This window comes from Pristis pectinata, chromosome 9 (assembly GCF_009764475.1).
Source record: "Pristis pectinata isolate sPriPec2 chromosome 9, sPriPec2.1.pri, whole genome shotgun sequence".
Taxonomy (NCBI): Eukaryota; Metazoa; Chordata; class Chondrichthyes; order Rhinopristiformes; family Pristidae; genus Pristis; species Pristis pectinata.
In genome coordinates, this window is record NC_067413.1 from 61,134,165 (window position 1) to 61,158,443 (window position 24,279).

At 40.2% G+C, this 24,279-nt stretch overlaps 1 protein-coding gene across 6 annotated transcripts in view; it reads right to left on the reverse strand.

Moving 5' to 3' along the window:
• LOC127574173 (RNA-binding Raly-like protein) overlaps positions 1 to 24,279 on the reverse strand; it is a 643,109-nt gene that overhangs the window by 26,538 nt on the left and 592,292 nt on the right. For all 6 annotated transcript variants that reach the window (XM_052022948.1, XM_052022949.1, XM_052022947.1 and 3 more), the window contains one exon: positions 12,753 to 12,916. In XM_052022948.1, the coding sequence (XP_051878908.1) occupies positions 12,753 to 12,916 (164 nt within the window). The remainder of the gene's footprint in view (positions 1 to 12,752; positions 12,917 to 24,279) is intronic.

The window sequence follows — 24,279 nt, forward strand, 5'->3', positions numbered from 1 at the left end:
GGAAGTCAGTTGCACTGGCATCTAACCTGCAGCTCATCTCAACTTCTGCATTCTAATGCACAGGCACTGAAAGTTCAAATGACAATAAACCAACAATAAAGCACTTCATCCTCAATAACTTCTGGATGATTGCTTCCTTCAACATTTCAATGATCTATATAATCATAAATTCTGGCATAATTGGGGTATGATTGGCCTGGTCACTATCTACTAAATCTAGGCTGAACACTCAAAGACGTACTGAGGTACAAATTTATCTCCCAATGCACATGCTCTTTTGTGGTGTATGCATTTTATACTCCCTTCCACTGAAGCTAATGAATGGAATTTCAGAGCTCGAGACTTTGGTAGCAGAAGGCCACCTTGCAACACTTTGCAAATTGGTAATGGTGAAGTCAGTAAATTTGGGGCAATCAGTAAATGGTGAAGTCAGTAAATTTGGAGCGGTCAAGTGGCTGGAACTGCAGGAATGCAGCAATCTGGAAGGATTGTGGGGATTGAAGAGATTACAGTGATAAAGAAGTGGGAAGTCATGGAAATATCTGAAAAAAAGCTTTTCTAAACCAGGAAGTGATATAGGACATCAAACTCTAGAGTGATGGGTGAAGGGGCAATGCTTTTAGTGACGCAGGTGGTGGATTTTTGGATGGCTTCAAGTTTACAGTGGGTAGAACAAGGGAGGCCAGCTTGGAATGCATGGAATAGTCAAATCCTTATGTACCAAAGGCATGGATGAGCTTTTGGCAACAGATAAGGTAAGTCAGGGTCAGGTAGGAGAGCATTTTGGAAACAGTGATCATAACTCCTTGACCTTTACCATAGCCTTGGAGAGGGACAGGAGCAAGTGATATGAGAAAGTATTTAATTGGGGGAGGAGAAATTATGATGCCATTAGTCAGGAACTTATGAGTGTAAGTTGGGAACAGATATTCTTGGGGAAGTGCACAACGGAAGTGCGGAGGTTGTTTAGGGAGTACTTGCATGGGGTTCTGGATAGGTTTGTCCCATTGAGGCAAGGTAAGGATAGTAGAGAAGGAACCTTGGTTGACAAGAGACATAGAATATCTTGTCAAGAGGAAGAAAGAAGCTTACCTAACGTTTAGAAAGTAAGGGTCAGGCAGTGATCTGGAGAGTTACAAGGTAGCCAGGAGGGAGTTTAAGAATGGACTTGGGAGAGCTAGAAGGGGGCATGAGAAGGCCTTGTCGAGTAGAATTAAGGAAAAACCCAAGGTGTTCTACATGTATGTGAAGAATAGGAGGATGACTAGAATGAGGGTAGGACTGATCAGGGATAAAAGAGGAAACATGTGCCTGGAGTTGGAAGAGGTAGGGGAGGTCCTTAATGAACACTTTGCTTCAGTATTCACCAGTGAGAGAGAACTTGACGTTTGTGAGGATGGCGTACAACAGGCTGATACGCTAGGGCATGCCAACGTGAAGAAAGAGGATGTTCTGGAACTTTTGAAAAAATTAGGATAGACAAGTCACCTGGGCCAGATGAGATATATCCAAGGTTATTATGGAAAGTGAGGGAAGAGATTGCTGTACCTTTGGCGATGATCTTTGTGTCCTCACCGGCCACAGGAGTAGTGCCAGATGATTGGAGGGTGGGAAAAGTTGTTCTTTTGTTCAAGAAATGGAGTAGGGATAACCCTGAGAATTACAGACCAGTGAGTCTTACTTCAGTGGTGGGCAAATTACTGGAGAAGCTTCTCAGAGACAGGATTTATGAGCATTTGGAGAAGCATAGGCTAATTAGGGACAGTCAGCATGACTTTGTGAGGGGCAGGTCGTGCCTCACGAGCCTGATTGAATTCTTCGAGGATGTGACAAAGCACATTGATGAAGGTAGAGCAATGGGTGTGGTGTAAATGGATTTTAGAAAGGTGTCTGATAAGGTTCCTCATGGAAGGCTCATTCAGAAAGTCAGGAGGCATGGGATTCAGGGAAACTTGGCTGTGTGGATTCAGAATTGGCTCACCTATAGAAGACAGAGGGTGGTGGTAGATGGAGCATATTCTGCCTGGAGGTCGGTGACCAGTGGTGTTCCACAGGGATCTGTTCTGGGACCCCTGCTCTTTGTGATTTTTATAAATAACGGATGAGGAGGTGGAAGGGTGTAAGTTTGCAGATGACACGAAGGTTGGTGGTGTTGTGGATATCAGCCTGTTGTGGATACAGTAAAAGGTTGCTGTAGGTTACAACAGGACATTGATAGGAAGCAGACCTGGGCAGACAAGCGGTAGATGGAGTTCAACCCAGAAAAGTGTGGAGTGAGACACTATGGAAGATTGAATTTGAAGGCAGAATACAAGGTTAATGTAGGACTCTTAACAGTGTGGAGGAACAGAGGGATCTTGGGGTCCACGTCCATGGATCCCTTACGGTTGCCGTGCAGATTGATAGGGATGTTAAGAAGGCGTATGGTGTGTCGGTCTTCATTAGTTGGGGTACAGAGTTCAAGAGCCGTGAGGTAATGTTGCAGCTCTATAGATCTCTGGTTAGACCACACTTGGAGTATTGTGTTCAGTTCTGGTCACCTCATTATAGGAAGGATGTGGAAGCTTTAGAGAGGGTGCAGAGGAGATTTACCGGGATGTTGCCTGGATTGGAAAGCATGTCTTATGAGGATAGGTCGAGCGAGCTGGGGCTTTTCTCTTTGGAATGAAGGACGATGAGAGGTGACTTGATAGAGGTGTACAAGATGATAATAGGCATAGATTGAGTGGACAGTCAGAGACTTTTTCCCAGGGTGAAAATGGCTAACATGAGGGGGCATAATTTTAAGGTGATTGGAGGAAAGTATGGGGGGGGGGGAGTCAGAGGTAAGTTTTTTACACAGAGAGTCGTGGGTGCGTGGAATGCACTGCTGGTAGAGGTGGTGGAGGCAGTTAAGAGACTGCTAGATAGGCACATGAATGATAGAAAAATGTAGGGTTATGTGGAAGGGAAGGGTAAGATAGATCTTAGAATAGGATAAAATGTCAGCACCAGCTTGTGGTCAAAGGGCCTGTACTGTGCTGTAATGTTCTATGTTCTGTGTTCAGTGATGCTTTGGAGGTGGTAATAGGCTGTTTTAGAGATGGTGTGAAAATGTGCTCGGTTGATCATCTCTGCGACAAACTTAACTCTAAAGGTTGGAAACAGTCTGTTTTAGTTTTGGAATGATTCCAGAAACCTTTGCATTCTGAAACAAACACCCTGCAATAACATTTTTACTTCTATCTGAATTTCCAGACCAAAATCACTTTCAGATCCCCAAATTAGTGGAAAAGGAATGACCTACTCTTCGCCGGTATTCTTATCTTTCAATCTTCAAACTTTTACTTGTTTTCTGCTAAATTCAAGGATCTAAGGGATTTCTTCAGTGCCAAAGTGAACATTACTTACTGAAATATTTTGCCTCCCATTCTTTCTTGTTTTGATCCCCTCGTTATTCTTACTTCCAAACTCTCACTTGTTCCAACCTTTCTCCATAATCATTTCTCATCCAGTATACCCACCAAACTTTTTAAAATCTATATCTTCTTTGAGCACCTTACTTCTCTGTATTAATTCAATTAATTGGAATAAAATGAACCTCTAATTTCTTTAATTGTTGCTTCAGCCGTCTCAAAACACCTGAAAGGAGACTCCTTCATCCATTGTAATCAATGTCCTATTTCTAACATTCCTTCCTTTCCAAGTTACTACATTGTATCACCACTGAATGGTTTTGCATCCATAACTTATTCAGGGCTGTGAAAGAGACTGGCACACGGAACAATAGATTTCAAAGTTGTGATAACTTTTGTGATTGCAATAACCTTAATGTCCATGCCTATGATATGGTTAACTTCTCTTTCCTTCTACATACCAGGTGGTTTCTTCATTAGTGCGTCTTTCTCTAACAGCTTCATTCTCATCTCTCTGCACTCAAAATATGAATCTATTAACATTTCCTTCAGCTTGATTACCTGCTGAAAAAAATTCCAAGCTAACTTCTTTGGTTAGTTGTTAACTTCCCTGTGAGTCAGTTTGTAGCTCAATTATCCCTTCTTGCTTGAAGTGTGCTTGCTATATTTTTGGTCTAAGTTTAATTTCAAATGCTTTCTTGGCAGCCCTTCCTGCCCTAGAAAGTTCATTGTGCACTCACTGTGCGTTTATCCACTTAAAAGCTCAGAATTTTCATGCTCCTTGGACCCTTCAACCCAAGTTCAAGATCTTTAAAGTCTCAGCAGATTGTTCCAGCATAAGTCATTGCCTCTTTATGTGCAGCAAAACAGCCTTCATTCTTCTGTTGCTGATCTACTCAGCTCATCAGTATATTTTTCTCCATTATTTTCTCTTTCAACTACCATATTATTGTAACTAGAACTGTAATAACCATAATTTTCAATAGCTGACTAACTGTAGCTTTTCAACTATTTCTTGTCCCTTAAGCCCAGGCTTTAAAATTTCCTTTGCAGCTAATATTCAATTTATTCCCTGGGCTTTGAAATATCCTGGGATGCTTATTTCAATGTAAAAGCATGATAGTCGTTTAAGTTGTTGTTGATTAATGATTATGTAATAAGTAAATTAAAGATGCCCTTCATTTGAGGTATTTAGATAAATCTACACAATAGATGGAAATGTCAGTAGTGATGCCTGGACTAGTAGGTTTGTATATTTATGAGGAAGACAATAATAAATTCTGCATTCAACAATACCCAATTCCTGCTTCCTTTGATCATATTTGAAAGCATTCAGATCAGTCTTGAAGATGACTGTTAATTAACTGGGAAAAGATAGGTAGTTATTGTCCCACATCTAGGCCATTCTATCACAGTGAGATAAAATTTAAATAAAAAACTGATGCACTCCAAGGACATTAGAAAAAGGAAGAGGCAGTAAAAGCAGTGCAAATATTCTTGGTTCTGTACTGTGCATAGTAATAGTATATTTTGGATGATTTTCAAAAAAAATTACAGCTGCACAAAGTCATGCATAAATTTGTATTTTTTGAAGTAGAAAATATTTGACATTAACACAAGTGAACTGAGGCTGGAATGAGGTGAAACGGGATTATTTTGATTGGAGTAAGCAGCACAATTCAGTCAAGTCTAGAATTCAGGCTCGATGGTTATTTACAAATTGACAGCAGGTAATCAATAGAAAAAACAGCACGAGGGCCCACAAACTCAACGGCTCAGAAAGTGAGATGCTGCTTCTGGCATTGTCTCGTGTCAATGGATCTGATAGTCCAGACCACAACAGCAACAATGGCAAAAGTGGTAGATAAATACAAGGTTCTTTTAAGATACCCAAAGATGCTTCACAGAGTGTTAACAATAAAATTTGACACTGGGTTACACAATGAGGTATTAGGGGATTTGATGGTTTAAAGAATTCTGTCCTTGCTATTCTTGGTGCTTATGATTTAGCAGGACAAACATACAGACAGAAATAATGAAACCATTTATTGTGACTTTTGAATAGCTGACCAGTGCAGCATGTCAGTCAGCTGTTCATTCTAGTGGCACAGAGGTGGCTGCAATTTATGTTTCAGAATTCATCTATATTGAGAACCAGCAAATGCAGTTCAGGAGCTCACAGATCATAGTACCCAGATTGGACCAGCTAACTGGACAGCATAATGGCATCAGGCATTATAGGGCTTGACCCACTTAAAAAAAATCAGGAGGCTAATATGTGTTCTTTGATTCAGAACACCACAAAGACATGCAGTACAGGATAGGAGTAGCACTGGATAACTGTGAGGGTTTATTGAGATCCAGGTACAGATCAGCCATTATGTAATAGAATGGCATAAGGTTTGAGGACCAAATGTCAGGTGATCTTCTTACATCCCAAAATGCCTTTGGGACTAGGTTCCCTGATAGTGAGGGGATTGAAAGGCATGGTGCTGACCAATTGTGCTGAGCGCATGAACAAGAGAAAGAGGAAGCTCAACCTTCATTTCACAATCCATACTTGTCACAGAATTTGGAAGTGTGTGTTTCCAGACATAGATGCTTGAGCTGATTAGGAACTGCTTTGATGGCAGACCACATTCTTTTCAGTGGGTATCGATGAAAGCTCATGACTAAACCCTTGTATCAACTAAATAATAGATGGTGTGGAGCTCCCAGCCCATGACAAACCTGGGGGTGAAGGACACATTAAGAATAAATTTGGTGGCAAAGTGGAGCCCATCAGAAAGCACAAGTATACCTTTCACTGCAGCAAATAGGATTATAGAACTCCATAAATTTGCCAATGACACCACTGTTCGCAGAATCTCAGATGGTGATGAAGAGGTGTACAGGAGTGAGATAGATTGGCTGGTTGAGTGGTGTCGCAACAACAACCTCGCACTCAATGTCAGCAAGACCAAGGAGTTGACTTGTGGACTTCAGGAAGGGGAAGTTGGGAGAACACACACCAGTCTTCATTGAGGGGTCAGTGGTGGAAAGGGTGAGCAGCTTCAAGTTCCTGGGCGTCAACATCTCAAAGGATCTATCTGGGACCCAACACACTGATGCAATCACGAAGAAGGTATGCCAGTGACTCTACTTCATTAGGAGTTTGAGGAGATTTGGTATGTCACCAAAGATTCTTGCAAATTACTACAGATGTATGCTGGACAGCATTCTGCCTGTTGTATCACTGCCTGGTAATATTGGCTCCAATGTGCAGGGTCAAAAGAGGCTGCAGAGGGTTGTAGAGTCAGCCAGCTCCATCATGGGCACAACCCTCCCCACCATCGAGGACATCTTCAAGAGGCGGTGCATCAAGAAGGACCTTCACCACCTGGACATGCCCTCTTCACGTTACTACCATCGGGGAGGAGGTACAGGAGCCTGAAGACCCACACTCAATGTTTCAGGAACAGCTTCTTCCCCTCCACCATCAGATTTCTGAGCGGGCCTTGAACACTACCTCATTATTCCCTTTAGCATTATTTATTTATTTTTGTAACTTATAGTAATTTTTATGTCCTTATGTCTTGCACTGTACTGCTGCCGCAAAACAACAAATTTCACAACATATATCAGTGATAATAAACCTGATTCTGAGTCTGAGATGGTGATGGCACTAAGTAGTGCACAACATCACTGAACAGTACAGGTGCCACATTTAGATTGGTCTATATAATTTAACTGTAGGGCTGTAAGGAAATTTGAGATGTAGTAAGATCACCAGGCAGTCAGCCCTCAAAACTACTGCCATTGTATCAAACGATGGTTGATCTGTATCTCAGTTAAACTCTCACTATTATCTCATTATTCTGCACTCAATGATGTCTTTGTGGTGTTTGAATCAAGGAATCTTATTAGCCTCCAGACTTTTTTTTTAAGGTGGGTCAAGTTCTAGGACACTTACTGTCCCTATAATTACCCAGTTCGGCTGGTCCAGTGCGGACCTGCCCTGATCTCTCAGCTGCTGACCTGTACTTGCTTGTCCAGTACTGGGACATCCCCAGGGATATATATGTTGGAAATTGAGACTACTGTTCTAAAGAAAGAATTGGAGATAAACTGCATTCAATTGACATACTGCAAATCAAAGTTACAATGGTTCTTACATCCATATGCTGCAACCGCTGAGACAAAGCATTTATCTTACCCATCAATTAATCAGACTTTGAAGGTACATTTCACAATGAACACAATTTGATTTTGTTAAATTGAACTTCCTGTATGTGTGTCTATCTGTTTAGAGATGATCTTATTCTGAGCCAAACACGGTTCCTGCATGAGTCAGCTCTTAAGTGGAGGGATGTTAATGATTTTATTCCCTGGTCTATTGGCCGGTTATGTCACAGATTCAGGACCCCTCCACTTCCTCTGGCCAAGTGTGTAAAATGTGCACAGAGATAACCAATTCAAAGTTGTTTTTCTTACAGGGCCCTGGAATGTAAAGAGGACTCACTTCTAATTTAAAATGAAGCTCCTAGGCTCAGTTCAGAACCAAGCTCCTAAAATGATTTTGATTACTTAAAGCTTGTGACACACAAACTCACACAAGTATTTTAGGGCTTTAAAGTGCCTAATCAATGATCTATAATCGTCATTAAAACTTTGGGTTTTGAAGTGTTGGAAAGAACACAGGTCACTTGCAGGGTGCTGCTGATCCACCCTCAGTGCCATCCTGACTATTTGCTGTCACCACCTTCTACACCACTCTGCAGTTATCTCTGGTCCTTAGGACTGGACGAAACTGGTTAGGGCTGGCCAGATGAGCCATCTAGTTAAATTCATCATCTAAACTCACCATTATAATTCTACATCACTGCCAGCCTCACACTGGAATTATAATGATGATGAGGTAAGATGGTGAATTTAACTAGATTTTCAGGCATTTCCCTTCTGGTGTATTATTGGGATTGTGGGAGCTCAGTTTTGTACAGTTAGATTGTTCTGACACATTGTCCATCTTCCAAAGTTGCTTTCTCAGTCAGTAGATTTTCCCAGTTACAACAAATGAACTGCTTATTGTACAATTAAATTGTTGTTTAGAATTACACAGAATATACAGCACAGAATCCCACCATCCAAACCAATCAGTCTATTCTGCCTTTTAAGCTTCATTGAAAGTTCTCCCATTCTTCCAGATCTAACTTGGTGATTATCACCCTTATTCCTTTTCCTCTCATATCCTTAACTTTCTTTAAACTTTATTTTTCAGGATCTGGAAAATCCTGAAAAATAAACCACCGGAAAGAGCAGCATTTATCAACCATCCTTTATTACACTTGAACTGAGTGGATTGTGAGGACATTTCAGAGGGCTTTTAATCATCACCAGATGTAATTGCTACATCTAGTGTTGTGTATTAGCCAGACCAGGTCAGGACAGCAGATTTTCTTCCATGGACGATATTAGTGAACCGGATCGGTTTTTATAGTGATCTGGCAGCTTTGTGATCATCATCACTAATTACTTTTCAAAAAAAATCCATATGATTAACTGTATTTAAATTCCACAGCTGCTATGATAAGGTTTAAAATCAGGTCACTGGATAGCTTGTGGCCTCCTGCACTATTACAAGGCCCAATGCAAGCTTGAGGAACAACACCTCATTTTCTGCCTGGGCATATTGCAGTCTGCAAGACTCATTAATGAACTCTCCACCTTTTGGTAACTCGCTCTTTCTATCTGTTTGTGTCAGTTAACGTAGTAGTTAAAGGACAGTTAAAATCAGATTAAGCTTCTTTCTCTGTTTAATGTGTTGCTAATGGTGACTCTGTGGGGCAGGCCAATTTATGTCTGCCACCATTTTGGCTCAGTTTATTTTTTCCGTATATAGTCTGGCCTGAGGAGCGTGTCCCACAGTTTCACCTTCAGCAACACATTACACAGAGAAAGAAGCTTAATCTGATTTTAATTCCCACTTTATCAGGTCTCACCCTATCAAAGATGTTCCCTTTGTTCCACCCATCCTCCTTTCCCACCTTCTCTGCTATCTGAACTAATTTGTTTTCTCTCTCTCCTAGATTTGATGAAGGGCCCTGGACTGGAAAGAGGGCCACAGAATCATACAGCAATGGAAACAGGCCCTTTGACCCAACTCGTCCATGCTGACTGTGTTGCCAAATGAGCTAGTCCCGTCTGCCTTTGTTTGGCCCATAGCCCTCTAAACCTCTCCTATCCATGTGCTTAACTAGATGGCTTTTAAATGTAACTAATGTGCCCGGGGAATTACTAATGTGCGTTCCAGGGAATAAAGTTCTAGTCTATGCAAGCTCTCCTTGTAACTCAGGCCCCCAAGTCCAGGCAACATCCTGGTAAACCTTTTCTGCACTCTTTCTAATTCAATAACATCCTTCCTATAACAGGGTGACTAAAACTGTACACAGTACTCCAAGTGCGGCTTCACCAACGTCTTACATAACTGCACTACAACTTCCCAACTCCTACGCTCAATGCCCTGACTGATGAAGCCCAGCGTGCCAAACGCCTTCTTAATCACTCTATCTACCTGTGTCGCTGCTTTCAGTGAACTATGCACTTGCACTCCTAGGGCCCTCTGTTCCAGAACACTTCCCAGGGTCCTACCATTCACTGTATAAGTCCTACCCTGGTTTGATCTTCCAAAATGCAGTACCTCGCATTTATCTGAATTGAAAGCCATTTGCCAATCCTCAGCCCACATATCTAGCTGATCAACATCCCCCTGTAATTTTTAATAACCTTCTACACTGTCTACAGCACCACCTATTATAGTGTCATCCACAAATTTATTAACCATTCCTTTTACATTCACATTCAAATCATTTATATAAATTACAAACAACAAAGTCCCAGTACCGACTCCTGTGGCACACAGCTAGACATGGGCCTCCAGTCCTAGAAACAATCCTCAGGCATCATCCTCTGCTTCCTACCACTGAGCCAATTGTGAATCCAATCTATCTCCCCTGGATCTCATGTGATCTAACCTTCCAGACCAGCCTGCCATGAGGGACCTTGTCAAAGGCCTTGCTAAAGTCAATATAGACAACATCCACTGCCCTACACTCATCTACCCTCTTGGTTACCTCCTTGAAGAACTCCAAGAGATTTGTCAGACTTCCCATGCATAAAGCTGTGCTGACTGTCCCGAATCAGACCCTGTCTCTCCAAATGTTGGTAGATCCTGTACCTCAGAATCTCCTCCAGTAATTTACCCACCACCGATGTCAGACTCACTGACCTTAGTTTCCTGGCTTATTTTTGCTACCTGTTGTACTCAGGTTGTACCTGAGTGCACATTAGCCACTCTCCAGTCCTCCAGAACCTTAGCTATGGCTAGAGATAAAGCAAAAAGCTCTGCGAGGGCCTCCACAATTTCTTCTCTAGCTTGCCACAAGGTCAGAGAATGCACCAGGTCAGGCCCTGGGGATCTATCCACCTTAATGTACTCTAAGGCCTCCAATACTTCCTCCCTGCTAATTCGTATGTGGTCCAAGACATGGTTTTCTCCACAGTAAAAACTGAAGAGAAATATTCATCAAAAATATCTCCCATTTCCTTTGGTTCCACACACTGACAGCCATGCTGATCTTTAAGGGGACCTATTCTCTCCGCAGCCACCCTTTTACTCTTAATATACTTGTAGAATCTCTTGGGATTTTGTCTCACCTTGCTTGTTCATCCCTCTCTTTACTCTCCTAACTTCTCTCTTAAGTGCACTCCTACACTTCTTGTAGTCATCAAGAGATTCACCAGTTCCCAATTGCTTATGCACAGTGTATGCCTCCCTCGTTTTCTTAACCAGAGCCTCAATATCTCTCATCAACCAGGGTTTCCAAAACCTGCCCGATTTGCCCTTCACCCCAGCAGGAACATGCAGGCCTTGAATTCTTGACATCACACTTTTAAAATCCTTCCACTTGGCAGACTCTCTTCTCCCTACAATCTCGCCCAATCAACCTCTGCAAGATTGTGCCTAATGGCTCCAAAATTTGCTCTGCCCCAGTTCAGGACCTTAACTGTGAACCAGTCATATCCTTTTCCATAACTATTTAAAAACTAATAGAATTATCGTCACTGGACCCAAAGTGCTCACCAACAGACAGTTCTGCCACTTGCTCTACCTCATTCCCCAGAGGAGGTCCAATGCTGCACCTTCTCTAGTAGGTCCCTCTATATTTTGATAAAGATTTCTTGGACACATTTCACAAATTCCACTCCGTCCAAGCCTTTTACACTATGGTTGGCCCAGTCAATATTTGGGAAATTAAAATGTTAATTGTTTCCCTTTCCACGGATGCTGCCTGACCTGCTGAGTGTTTGCAGTATCTTCTATTCTTATACCCTGGATTGTGAATTCAGTTACCAGTCCACCAACTCAACCAATGCTTCTGCCCTTATTTAAATCAATGGTATCAACTACATTGGTAATGAGTTCCTTATTCTCACTAACCCCTGGATAAAGCCTTTTCTACAAGTTTCTTGTTTTATTTCTTGGTTACCATACATCTCTAGATGTAGACAATGTCAATGTGTCCATACTGTCAAAACCTTTCTTAATTATCAGTGATCTCTTAAACCTCTCTTTTCAAAAGAGGATGAAAGACCCACCTTTATGGATACTTATAACCTGACCGTTCCAGGGTAATTCCTGTAACTCATTTTTTGCGTATTCCTTCTTGCCTGTTTTAATAATATGACCACTGGACCACACAGTCCTTTCAGGCAGTATAACTTCTCTACGCCTCAGTTCTATCAGACCAGAAATGAACTCCAATTCCCAGTTTGCATTCCTTGGCTTGGTTCTCCTCCTTTGCTACTTAGTGGTTTATATTCAGACGCCTTTGTTAGATAACATCATTTAGATTCTTAGTTTCCTAGCAATATCATCTTTGGTTGGCATGGTGACCCAGCTGTTAATGTTAATTGGCGACTTTAAATTATCCCTTAGAGCAGGGTAATGGTAAAAAGAATCAAATGGGAGCTTGATGGGCATGTGTGAGAGAGAATAAATTGCAAGGTTACAGGGAAAAAAGGAGTGTGACAAATGGGATTTCTCCCCTCGGAGCTGGCATGGACCCAGTGAGCTGAATGACCTCTTACTGTCATAAGACTAAAATCTCTATCAAATGCCATTTTAACATGCACTCATAAATTATGTGATAACTGTCAATTTTACAATGTCTTAAAATTGTCAATATAAATGACTTCACAAACCAAGAGGGAGAGGTGAAATTAAATTTATTGCTAATATAGAATTAATACTTATGTATACGTTAAAGACTTCCCAAAAACTGAGATTAGCTGAGGGCATTCATTATGCCAGTGCCTTACATTTTGGTCCTGCAGAAGCTGTCCCTGTGATTGTAGATCGTGGACCTCCTTTCATGGGGAAACCACCCTTGCCTCTGCGTGTGACGGGTATCGTGATACGTGGACGTTTTATTGGTATGACAGCACGAGGAGGTGGAGGAACACGGCCATGGTAATCAAACATCCTGAAATGAAATATTCACATTTAGAATGCAAAATGCAACCACTGGTCTCCTTCAATATTCATGTGACAAAGTTAGCATCTCTATCAGAGCTTATGGGACACTAAAATTACTCTACTAAATGACCACAGCTATATTATGCCATTTATTGACAGTATATTTCAGCAAAAGCAGATAAGCACATCTTATGGAGTAACAAGAGCAACGTCTATTGATCTCTGCAGTCAATCATACATTACTGCTGACAGCTAACTCTCCTTGGTGGTCTCTCTTTATGCCCCATAACAATGCCAATATCCAGATGATATCCCAATGGCTCCCTGCAGAAAAACTTAAGCACATATTTTCTTCCCTGGCAGTTGCTGTTAAATTAACCTTTTGCAATCTGGCAAGAGGACTTCAAACAGCTTTGAGGATCTGTATTTATATGGCATAATGTTCTAATCTGTGTTCCAGGTATGGTCAAAGAACAGCTTTTATAGGTCCCTATCCAGTATTGGGGATGATATCCTTCCAGCCAGAAATGTGTGCCTGATTCCTTCCCACTAAATTGGAGCTTTAGTAGTCTGAGGAGTACTTAGGAGACAAGCATTGCATAGACCAAATCCTGAGCCATGAGAGACTGCAACAGTATTTTCCTGTACTATAGTTTCATTTCTGCTTTTGTACTATAGTCACACAAAGTTCAGATTTGATAGGACAAGTCTATAATTGAACTTTTACATGGAATGTACGGTGCAGAAAAAGCCCACTTGGCACAACAAAGCTATATTTTGGTAACTTTCACTGTTGATTTGAACATAATACAGCAATTTCACACATCCATTCTACTACAACTTGAGAAGACAAGCAGACAATGATGGTTTTGTAATCTTTTTGTATCAGTACCGAGAATATTTAATTATCCATGTAAATGACACTCTACAAGAAATATTTTTATTTCATACCATTATACAACCTTCAGGTTATCAGAAGCTCAGAGAACCAAAGATTTGGTGAACAGTGAAACATCTCTTTCTCTGTGTTGATATTTTTAAAAGCAAGAAGACAGAATGTAGGAAATAAATTATAACTTTGGTTTCTGTAACTGGGTTCAGTGCCATTTTAACTTGTAAAGCACACCTCAAATCTATTTCTGATGGAAACTGGCTAGCCCAATGCATCAGAGTGGTGGAGGAAGTTAGGGTTCCTGATACACATTGGACTTGGACACTTCATGTTCTCTCGATCAGGGAATGCAACCTCAGAGGGTGTCAAACCATAAATTTAGAAATTACTTTGTTGTAGTGGTGCAATGATATTAGGCTGCAGTTTTTGTGTTAAATTCACACTGCTAAAGACACGGAATCAACAAAAATGTAACAAGGTCAATAGTCAAAGGGTATAACATCAGAGGAATGGTGCACATGTGTAGACACAGTAGCAGATGACAGGATCAGAATACTTTCTTCTCCCCCAAGCAGATATCAACTCTCATCAATGAATGAAAGTCCTGTCAACAGCACTGATGTACATTTGTCTTTACCAAATGGGCTGGAGTCTGAGGGTCCGGATTAAAGGGGAAAAAAATCAATTTATTTTGCCAGATTACTGTCCAGGCGCCTGAAGGTTAACACATATTGCACAAGAACAATGACCAATTGAGCATAATATCAGAAGATGACAGGTTCACATGGAAGCTTCACTGCTGGAAAAAACAACAGTTAGAAAGGTAAAATCTATAAAATAGGAAAAATAAGAAAGGGTATTTTTTTCAACTATGTGACCTGCAATAGCATATATTGTAAATTCAGGCACGCTGCACAGAATCCTCTAGTTATTCTAATTAGTGGTCAGAGGAAACCTGCAGTATGTGTGTTTGTACTTCCCATATGTGTTGAAGCTCCCTATCACCAGCTGATATCACAGAATTACTTTATGATACTGTACCACATTAAATTTTGGTGAAAAAAATATGGTATGATTCATTGTTTCAGGCCACATACTAAAAGGTACTCAATAAAGGCAAAACAAATATTGTACTTCCATGCCCTCAAAATTGTCATGTTCTTTAAAGCTTGATCTTCCAATTAGAAAAGCATTCCTATTTTCAACAATTATCTGAATAACCTTTGTAGTCTGAGAACAATGTTGGAGTGCAGTGTGAATCTGAAAAGTTATCTCTGATCAAATTCTAGATGAAATTTACAACAGCTAGAAGAGGTTGGAGGAGGATTTGATAAGAAATAGATTTTTCATGTTAATTCTGAATAAATAAACTTATTTAGTGTTATTTTAGTTTTGAGATTTAGAAGAGCATTACCTTAGCTTTGCTCTTTAAGCAGGTCATTTGGGGTGCACATTAAAATCAAGCTTGGTAGTGATGTCAGATATTGAAATAAGGTGGGGAGTATTAGTAGTTGGCCACATTATTTTCATAAAGGAATGTCATCTTCTGTCAGATTTTTATTTGAAATCTGATAAAAGAATGGGACCATTATACGGTTTGATTGCTGGGAAATAGTTTGGCGTGATGGAGCTATGAACATTTTGTTTGAGGACTAGGAAATGTAGTACTACACATTGCCCAGGGCGTTGGAGCCCTGCTGAGCAGGCCTTACAAACACAAGGCCTGTCTTTTGGGTGCTCCGTCATTGCCAAATGTACATAGGAAATCAGGCAATTCCAGAACCAGGATTGGTATTTGGGCTGTGTGCCTGGGGATTGGGTGGGGTTGTGGGAGGGGTGTAAGGATTGGGGATTGGGGCATGATGAGGGATGGGAAGGGACTGAACGTTGATAGAATGGCTAGACTGAGGAATTGATAGGGAGGGGCAAGGATCAGTGGTTTGAGGTTAGAACTGATAGTTGGGGGTAAGTAAAATTAATGGTTGGGGTTTGAAATTGGGGGTTATGGGTAGGAATGGTAGTCAGGCTATAGGATTGGAATGGGGCGAAGTTTGTAATCAAGCATAAGGCTGGGTGCTGAAGCCAGAGTGTGGTGGAATCGAGGTGGGGAGCAGGTAGTATTCATTGTTGGGATCTGAGGTTGTTTGTAGTGATGCAAACTTCTTTATCATTCCCCTTATGTTAAGGTATAAATTATTATTATTTTAAAGGAAAGGACCAAGTATTGAGTCCTATGTAAGCCCACTGATAACAGCCTTCTGGTCAATAAACACCCATCTGCCATAACCTTTTGCTTCCTGTCCACTAAGCCATTTTAGATTCAATTTGCCCTACTCCATCTCATCCTATGAGCTTTTATTTCATTGAACAACTTGGCATGTGGGATATTGTGAAAAGTTTTGTTCAAATCCATGTAGGCCACATCAAACACACTATTGACCCTCCTCGTTATCTCCTCAAATACCAATCCTGGCTTTGGATTTGCTTGATTTCCTTTGTCCATTAATAAGATGTCTAGTCTAATCTTATCATTTTGTCTGAAGACAAAAATCATAGAAATTTCATAATGCAGTAGGCTATTTGGCTTCATCTAGTGCTAGTCCTGCTAGTCACAAGAAAACTACCTAGCTTAATCCCTCCTTCCAACACAAGGCTGATAGCCCTACTGGTCAAGGCTCTTCATGTACACATTCAAGTACTTTTAAAAGTGCTGAGAGTTTCTGCCTCTACCACCTTTACAGGCAGCAAGTTAAAGATTGCCAGCACTTTCCAGATGAAAATGATTTCCTAATCTTTCTAATCCTTCTACCAGTTACTTTAGTTCTGTATCACTGTTTTTCACCAATCTGCTAAGGGAAATAGGTCCTTCCCATTTATTTAACTAGGCCTCTCACAATCTTATAAATCTTAATCAAGCTTCCCCTGTTCTAAAGAACAATACAAATACTTTCTCATGGCTACAAATTTTCAGTTCTGGCAACATCTTCATAACTTTCCTCTGTACTCTCTCCTATGTATTCACATCATTCCTGTAATTTGTTGGCCAAATGTGTACATGATACTCAATCTGTGACCTAATCAATATTGTAGAGTTCTTGAATAACTCCAACCCCATCTCCTATTCTATGTCTTGAGTAATTAAGGTAAGAATCCTGCCTGTCTGACCACATTCAATGGAATCATTTTTTTCCTTTGCATAATTTTTGTGATCTGGCTGCTTGATGAAAAGGCAGCTTAAAAGAATCAGCTAGTCTGTTAATCAACCTGCTAATTCAATTCCATGAGTTTCACCCTGGAAAAGCTAGGCTACAACAGCATAAATTTATAGTTGTTAAAATTATTTTGTTTTGGCATCTCTTTCAACTAAGTTATATTTGCTGTGGAGAGGGTATGTTCCTTGGTGACGTGATGGGATGAAGTAGGTAGAGTAAGCTGGGGCACCTGGTGGTTGCAATGTCTGTAAACCTGGGGGATAATTGAGGAAGAAGTTATCTATGAATTAGAAGGACGGAGGAAGGACTGTGTAGATGAGAAGCATGTGCTCTGGAGATAGACTTCATTCACATTCCTCCAATAGAGGAAGAACATTCCTCCAACAGAGGAAGGCTAGTCCCAACATGATTTTCTTTCTTTCTGCTGACACTGTTGATAGTTTCTGGGCATCCAAAGGGGTGTTGATGGTGGACTCTTGGAAACAATTGTAACTTGTTTAAGATTTAATAGTATATGAAATAATGAAAGATCTAAATAGTGAGAGGCTGTTCCCTTTGGTGGAGGGATCAAGGAGTAGAGGTCACAAGCATAAACAAAGAAAAGAATTAAGAGTGACGTGAGGAAAGATTTTTTTTCTTTCAATGTGTGCTTGGAACCTGGAAGGCAGTCCCTGCTAGTGTGGTTGAGGCTGTGTCCAATGTGGCCTTCAAGTGGGAACTGGATAAATATATGGTAAAAAAAAACAGTAAGGTTACAAATAAAGGGCAAGGGGTGGAACTGAGTTGCTCTGGTAAGAGAGTTGGCCTGGTAACAATGGGACAAATGCCCTCCTCCTGTGCTGTAACCATTCTAAAATTCCATAAGAATGGAAGGTCAAGTCTAACGAACTGCTCTTTATTTATTGCTGAACTGCACATAAAATCTTTTGTTAATATTATCTTATAGCTGCTGCCAATGAAGTGTAAAAATTCTGCATCTCTCCCCTTGGTATTAATTAGCTTCAAATATTGATACTTCCAAAAAGCTAAAGTATCTCAGAAGACCTGTTTCTTCCATTTGACGGTATGGCTTCTGTTAAAGGAGTTATTTTCCCAAGGGCAAACTTTGAAATAGATATAACCCTCAAGCAAAATACTGTAGATCTTGGAAATCTGAAATGGTACCAAAAATGGTATAAATATTGAGCAGTTCAGGCAGCATCTGTAGAGAGAGAAATGAGTTTAATGCTTCAGGTTGATGACCATACTTTAGAACAAGTTCTGATGAACTCTGATTGGCTTGAAACGTTAACCTAGTTTCTCTTTCCACAGTTGCTGCTTGACCTGCTCAGTATTTCCAGCATTGTGTGTTTTAGTTACATAAGAACAAGCAAGAGGAGGCCATTCTGCCAACTTAACCATTCAATTAGATTATGGCTGACCATGGTTTAGACCACAGTTTTTTTACCGCAACACCACTAATGCTATTTCCCATGATTCAATCTAATATCTAAAAAAATGTTGAACTTTTATTTGAAATAAATATAGTTATGCATCTGAATGTTTGCATATTGTGATTGCTTCCAAGGTGCCTCTGAACGAGTGTTCAGATAAGTTGCCTACAGTTTTTTCACTAGTTCTAATTGGGTGCTGTGGTGGATCTCTCTCTCTCTCACACACGCAAAAACAACAACCCACACAGAACACAGTTAAAGAGTAAAAAAAATAGTGATAATGAATTGACTAATATGTTTTTTAACGCAATATGACAAAATAATGTTTCTGTTATTTTCACAGATTCTAAATCTTCTAGATTAACACCCACTTATACTTATTCAATGATACAAGATTTTAGAGTTACCTTTCATTTTCTAGTTATAAATGCTGAGATTTTGCTTCTGATCTTTTCTGATATGAGAGTTAGTATTGAAAACTAATCATTTTAAAATTCATTCCCAGTTAAACGCACCAAATAATAGCATTGCATTTTACTCTGCTTCTAAAATCCAATTCCAGAGGCAGCGTGCCATTTGATGTGACCTGTAATATTTTTCATGTCAAAAAATGCAGGTGGCATCTGATGGTGAAATACTGCAATTCCTGGATGTCATCTTATGATTAAAAGGAAAATGTATCTTGCAAAGCCAAAACAAGCCTTACAAACCCTGAAGGTGCAAGTTTTATTCCTGGTCTCTAGGAATTTGCTAATGTGAATTGGGTAATCTTTGAAGGCATTGCAAAGACGTAGGGGGAGAAATTGGTCCTTAGCTACTGATGCTAAATGTACATACATAGAAACAGCTGCATGTTTTCCTCTGCTTCTGAAATTCAGTTCCAGTCAAGTTGATGTGTGTAGCTTCACAATGGTTGCTCGCCCATGGCAAGTAATCAAGGGTGAATTTCTACCCCTTCTGTGTCATCTCTCTTGGTATAGGGGTAAGCAATTAATGACAGATCCCATTCTTGATTTCTGCTCTACAGACTCTTCGGTTAAGTGCAGCTGTATGGAAAATATCAAGATTAATTGCAGCATCTTCTCCTGGTCAAAAAATTATGTACACTCACCCCTTAGTTTCACTCATTAGAAATGGCCAATTGGACAAGATAAGAACTATTGAAAATACAGCAACTATATTAACCTTTTGTACTGAAAAGCAACAGAATGTGAAAACAGACCATTATTTCAACTATTATACTCTGCCTCTGGAAATGGATTTGGGAAGCAGAGTGGAATGTGATGCAGCTATTATATAGTGTGTTCTATGCTTCTAAGTGGGAATGAATATAAAGGCTAATTCCAATGCTAGTTCTCATAGAAGATCAGAAGGAAAATCTCAGCACCTACAATGATGATTGGAGACAATTTTTCAGCCCACAACTAAAAACCTGAAAAGTGTATACTGTCTGAAAATGGACATATTATTTCAAGGAATAAAACCAGTTTGGTAACATACTAAAGGTTGTAATCGATTTCCAGATGTTAGATGATATTGTAAGCCTTCCTGGCTATATTTTCTTATATCATTTTGTTATACCACAATTATCATGGGTGACTTTAATCTGCATATTAATTGGACTAATCAAACTGGCAAGGGTACCATGAAAGAGGAATTTGTGAAGTGTGTCGGAGATTGATTCTTGGAGCAGTATGTTACACAACCTACCCAGAAACAGGCTATTTTAGAATTGGTCATGTGTAATGAGGTAGGATTAATAAGAGATGTTGTGGTTAAGGATACCCCAGGGAACAGTGATCACAACATGTTAGAATTCTGGATACAGGTTGGGGATCATAACCAATGTCTTAAATAGGGGCAATCACAATGGTATGAACGTAGAATTGTCTGGAGTTAACTGGGTAAATAAACTAAGCGATAGGTCAGTGGATGAACAATGTCAGATATTTAAACAGCTAATTTCATAATGATCAGCAGAAATTTATTCCATCTCAAAAGAGGAATCCCAGGAACCATGCATTGTTAGCAAAAGAGGTTAAGGGAAATATTAAATCAAAGACTAGAGCATACAATGTGGCAAGGACTAGTGGTGGACTAGAGCATTGGGAATTTTACAAGAACTATTAGTGAGAGACTAAAAAGTTGATAAGGGGGAGAAAATTAATTATGAGCAAAAACTGGCAAGTCAAAGCAAGGCCTTCTATGGATACATAAAAAAGAGGGCAGCTAGGGTAACTGTGGGACCCCCTAGTGAGCAAGATGGGGTAATTAATAACAGGAAACAAAGAATGGGCAGTTTAGTTAATCAATACTTTGCATCACTCTTCATGGTTGAGGTTACTGCTAATATCTAATGGACTAGTTTCAAATAGTATGGAAGAACTTGTAACAATCACTATCATGAGGGAAGGGTAATGAAAAACACAATGGGACTAAAGGAGACAAGTTGCCTGGTCCCAATGGCTTGCACCCCAGGGTTTTAAAGAAATCAGCTACAGAAATAGCAGTGCCATTGGTTGAGGTTTTTCAAAACTCACTGGGTTCTGGGAAGGCCAGCAGATTGGAAAACTGCTGTTCAATAGGACTGTTAGCTTAACATCTACAGATGGCTAGCTGGAGTTTCTAATCAAGCTGGTCATCGAGCTAAACATAATCAAACTAAGTCAGCATGGTTTTATGAAAGGTAAGTCATGTTTGACAAATTTGCCAGCTTTCTTCAAGAATGTAACAAGTTGAGTTAACAGAGGGGAACCTATAGATATAGTGTATTTGGATTTTCAGAAGAAATTTGAACAGGTGCCATACAAAAGGCTGGTGCGCAAGATAGGAGTCCATGCTATTGGGGGAAGTGTGTTAGCATTGATTGAAGATTGGTTATTGCATAGAAGACAGTTGGAATAAACGTGTTTTTATCAGGCTGGAAGGATGTAACAAGTAGAGTTCCCCAAGGATCAGTTCTTGGTCCTTATTTATGAATCATATTAATGACATGGAGGAACGGGCAGAATATAAGATACCAAAAGTAGACAGGGGGGCATGTTGCAATGGGGATACCTTGACCCCACAACAGGATATAGGTAGGTTGAGGGAATGGGTGAAAATTTGGCAAATGGAGTTTAATGTTGGAAAGCGTGAGGTCATGGATTATGGTAAGAGGAACCTACAGAAAGAGTGTTATAGAGAAAGATTGCAGATGAGCAAAGTACGAAGGGATTAGATATTCCTGTGCACAAATCACAAAAAGTTAGCAGGCAGGTGTAGCAAGTAGTTGGGAAGGCAAACAGCATATTGACCTTTATTGCAAGAGGATTGAAGTATAAAAAATAGGTATGTATTGTTACAACCACACAGTGTAGTGGCAAGGCCACACCTGGACTGCCGTGCACAGATTTGGTCCCCTAGAAATGATCTACTGGCATTGGAGGCAGTCCAACAAGGTTAATTCCTGGGATGGGAAGTTTGTTGTCATGAGCAGCTAGAGAAATTAGATTTATATTTTTGGAATTTAGAAGAATGAGGGGTGATCTTATTGAAACATAAGGGGGCATGACAGGGTAGATGTGGAGATGCTTCCAATAATCTTGAACAAGGAGACGTAGTTACACGATTAGGAATTTGTCACTAAAACTCATCGAAGTTGGTGAATCTTCAGAGTTCTCTCCCCCAGAGGGTTGTGGAGGCCAGATCATTGGGGGTATTTAAAAAGGAAACAGATACATTTTTGAATTGGGAATCGTGACCTGTAGGGAAATGGCTCAGAAGAGATGAGACCTGGGACAGATCAGCCATAATCACACTGAAAGGCACGGGGGGCTTAAGGAGCCAAGTGGCCGATTCCTCTCCTATTTTCTCGTGTTCTATACTCCAGCTGTGTTACAAGCTGACACAAAATTATGAGCATAACTTATGCTTTTTAAACTTGCCTGGTAAACATATTTAAGATTAATAACATGTAAATAAAAATCAAAATGGAAATAGTAGAGTATCAGAGACAATCGATCACTGGACTTATTAGATAGTCTCTAGCTGCATCTTATTAGTGCACACTGACTGACATCTCTATTAAATACACAAAACCATGATTTGAACACTGAGTAGGCTTTTAGTTCTTAGCATCTCTAATGACCAAATCATTAAAAATAAATACGATTTCAAAATAACTTTACACTGAAATGTGTGCACAGCAGGCATTTTGACAAGCTTTGTGACTGAGAATTAGCTCAGCAGTTTATGTATCTGCCTAATTAACCAAATTACAAAAATATTTTCAGGAACTGGATGACAGATTAACATAATATAATAGAGATTGTGTTCAGTTGGTTGCAATGAATGTATTTGTTGACGCTTTTTGCAAAGGAAAAGTATAATAAATCATAGTGTGCAGAGTGAATCAAGTGGGAACACCAGAAAATGCAGAGGAATTACTTTCACAGTGATAGGTACTGTCTTTTCATAAGCAAAACAAAATTTAAAAATGATAGGATTTGTTTTTTGCTTAGACTTAAGCAATATCAATAGCAATATTGAATAAATAATACAAAGCTGAAGTACTATAAGGGCAGTAATGATAGGGAATTTCAAATACTTGAAAACCAATTTGGATAAAATCAGTAAACATATAGAGGGGGAGGAGTCTTAAATTATATTCATGAGATATATTTCAGTCAGTATGTGGGGTCCCAACAAGAAGAGGTTAGTTCTGGATTTAGTTTTCAAGAAAGAACCTGGGCAGATGGAAAGGTTAGCAATGGGACAGCATTCCACAAAATTGACCGGGCCTTCCCTAGTGTGAGTTGCACTTCAATTTCAATGTGAGACATGTTGCAAGTGATGTCAATTCCTGTGCAAAGGTTCTTCTCCCACAATGATCCGGAAATTAGTCCATCTTGTCCCAGGGTGCAATCAATGTCAATCACTAATGGGATAATCATGTTTTCACAGAGCAGTATGATGCCTGACCCAGACTTCATCAAGTCCCGTACTTCTATTCTTCGGGCTTTCTGTTTCCACCACATATGAAACCTCTACTGCACCCACTTCTAGATCACCACCTATGGTCTCATCCTCCTTATTCCCTGAATCCTTCTATGCCTCAATGCAGGACTGGATCTCTACCATAAACCCTTGCAAGGGGCTAATCCAATGTTGCCCTTTTTGGGGCTCTGATACTCTGATCTCCCCAGTGGATGTCCTATTAGGGTCCCCGTGTGTTGCCCCACCTGGACCCAACCACGGTGCTGATGGCCTATTTTCCTTTGCCTTCTCTGCAGTGTGTGTAAGGAAGAAGTACATTTCTGATTCAGAGGTGTCTGAAAGCCTTGGACCCATGACCAAAACTGTTGCAGGCACCCTGTAGGAAACTGAAGAGGTTGCATATCACAGCACATATTGACTTCCAGGCATTGTTCTTTCATGGGACACAATGGGTTCCTTCTGTGACACACTGCTATGTTTCTGTAAAACTAAAAATATTTAACTAGCTGCTTCAATGACTCTGTAATAGAATCATGGAACAGCTGCAGCACAGGAGGTAGTTATTTTGCCCATGGTGCTTATGTTGGCTCTCGGTTGCACCTACAGGCCCTTTCTCTGCACCTTTACAATTTTTTTCTCTATCATTATTTATCCATTTCTGTGTTGAAGGCCACAATGGAACCTGCCTCCACTACATCTGCAGGCAGTGCATTCTAGATTCCAACCATATGCTGCATTCAAAAAGGTTTTCCTCATGTCACTCTTACTCTATTCCCCTTTCTTTTGTAACTGTGACCTCTGGTCCTCAACCCTTCTACAAAAAGGAATAGCCTCCCACTATTCAGATCCTTCATCA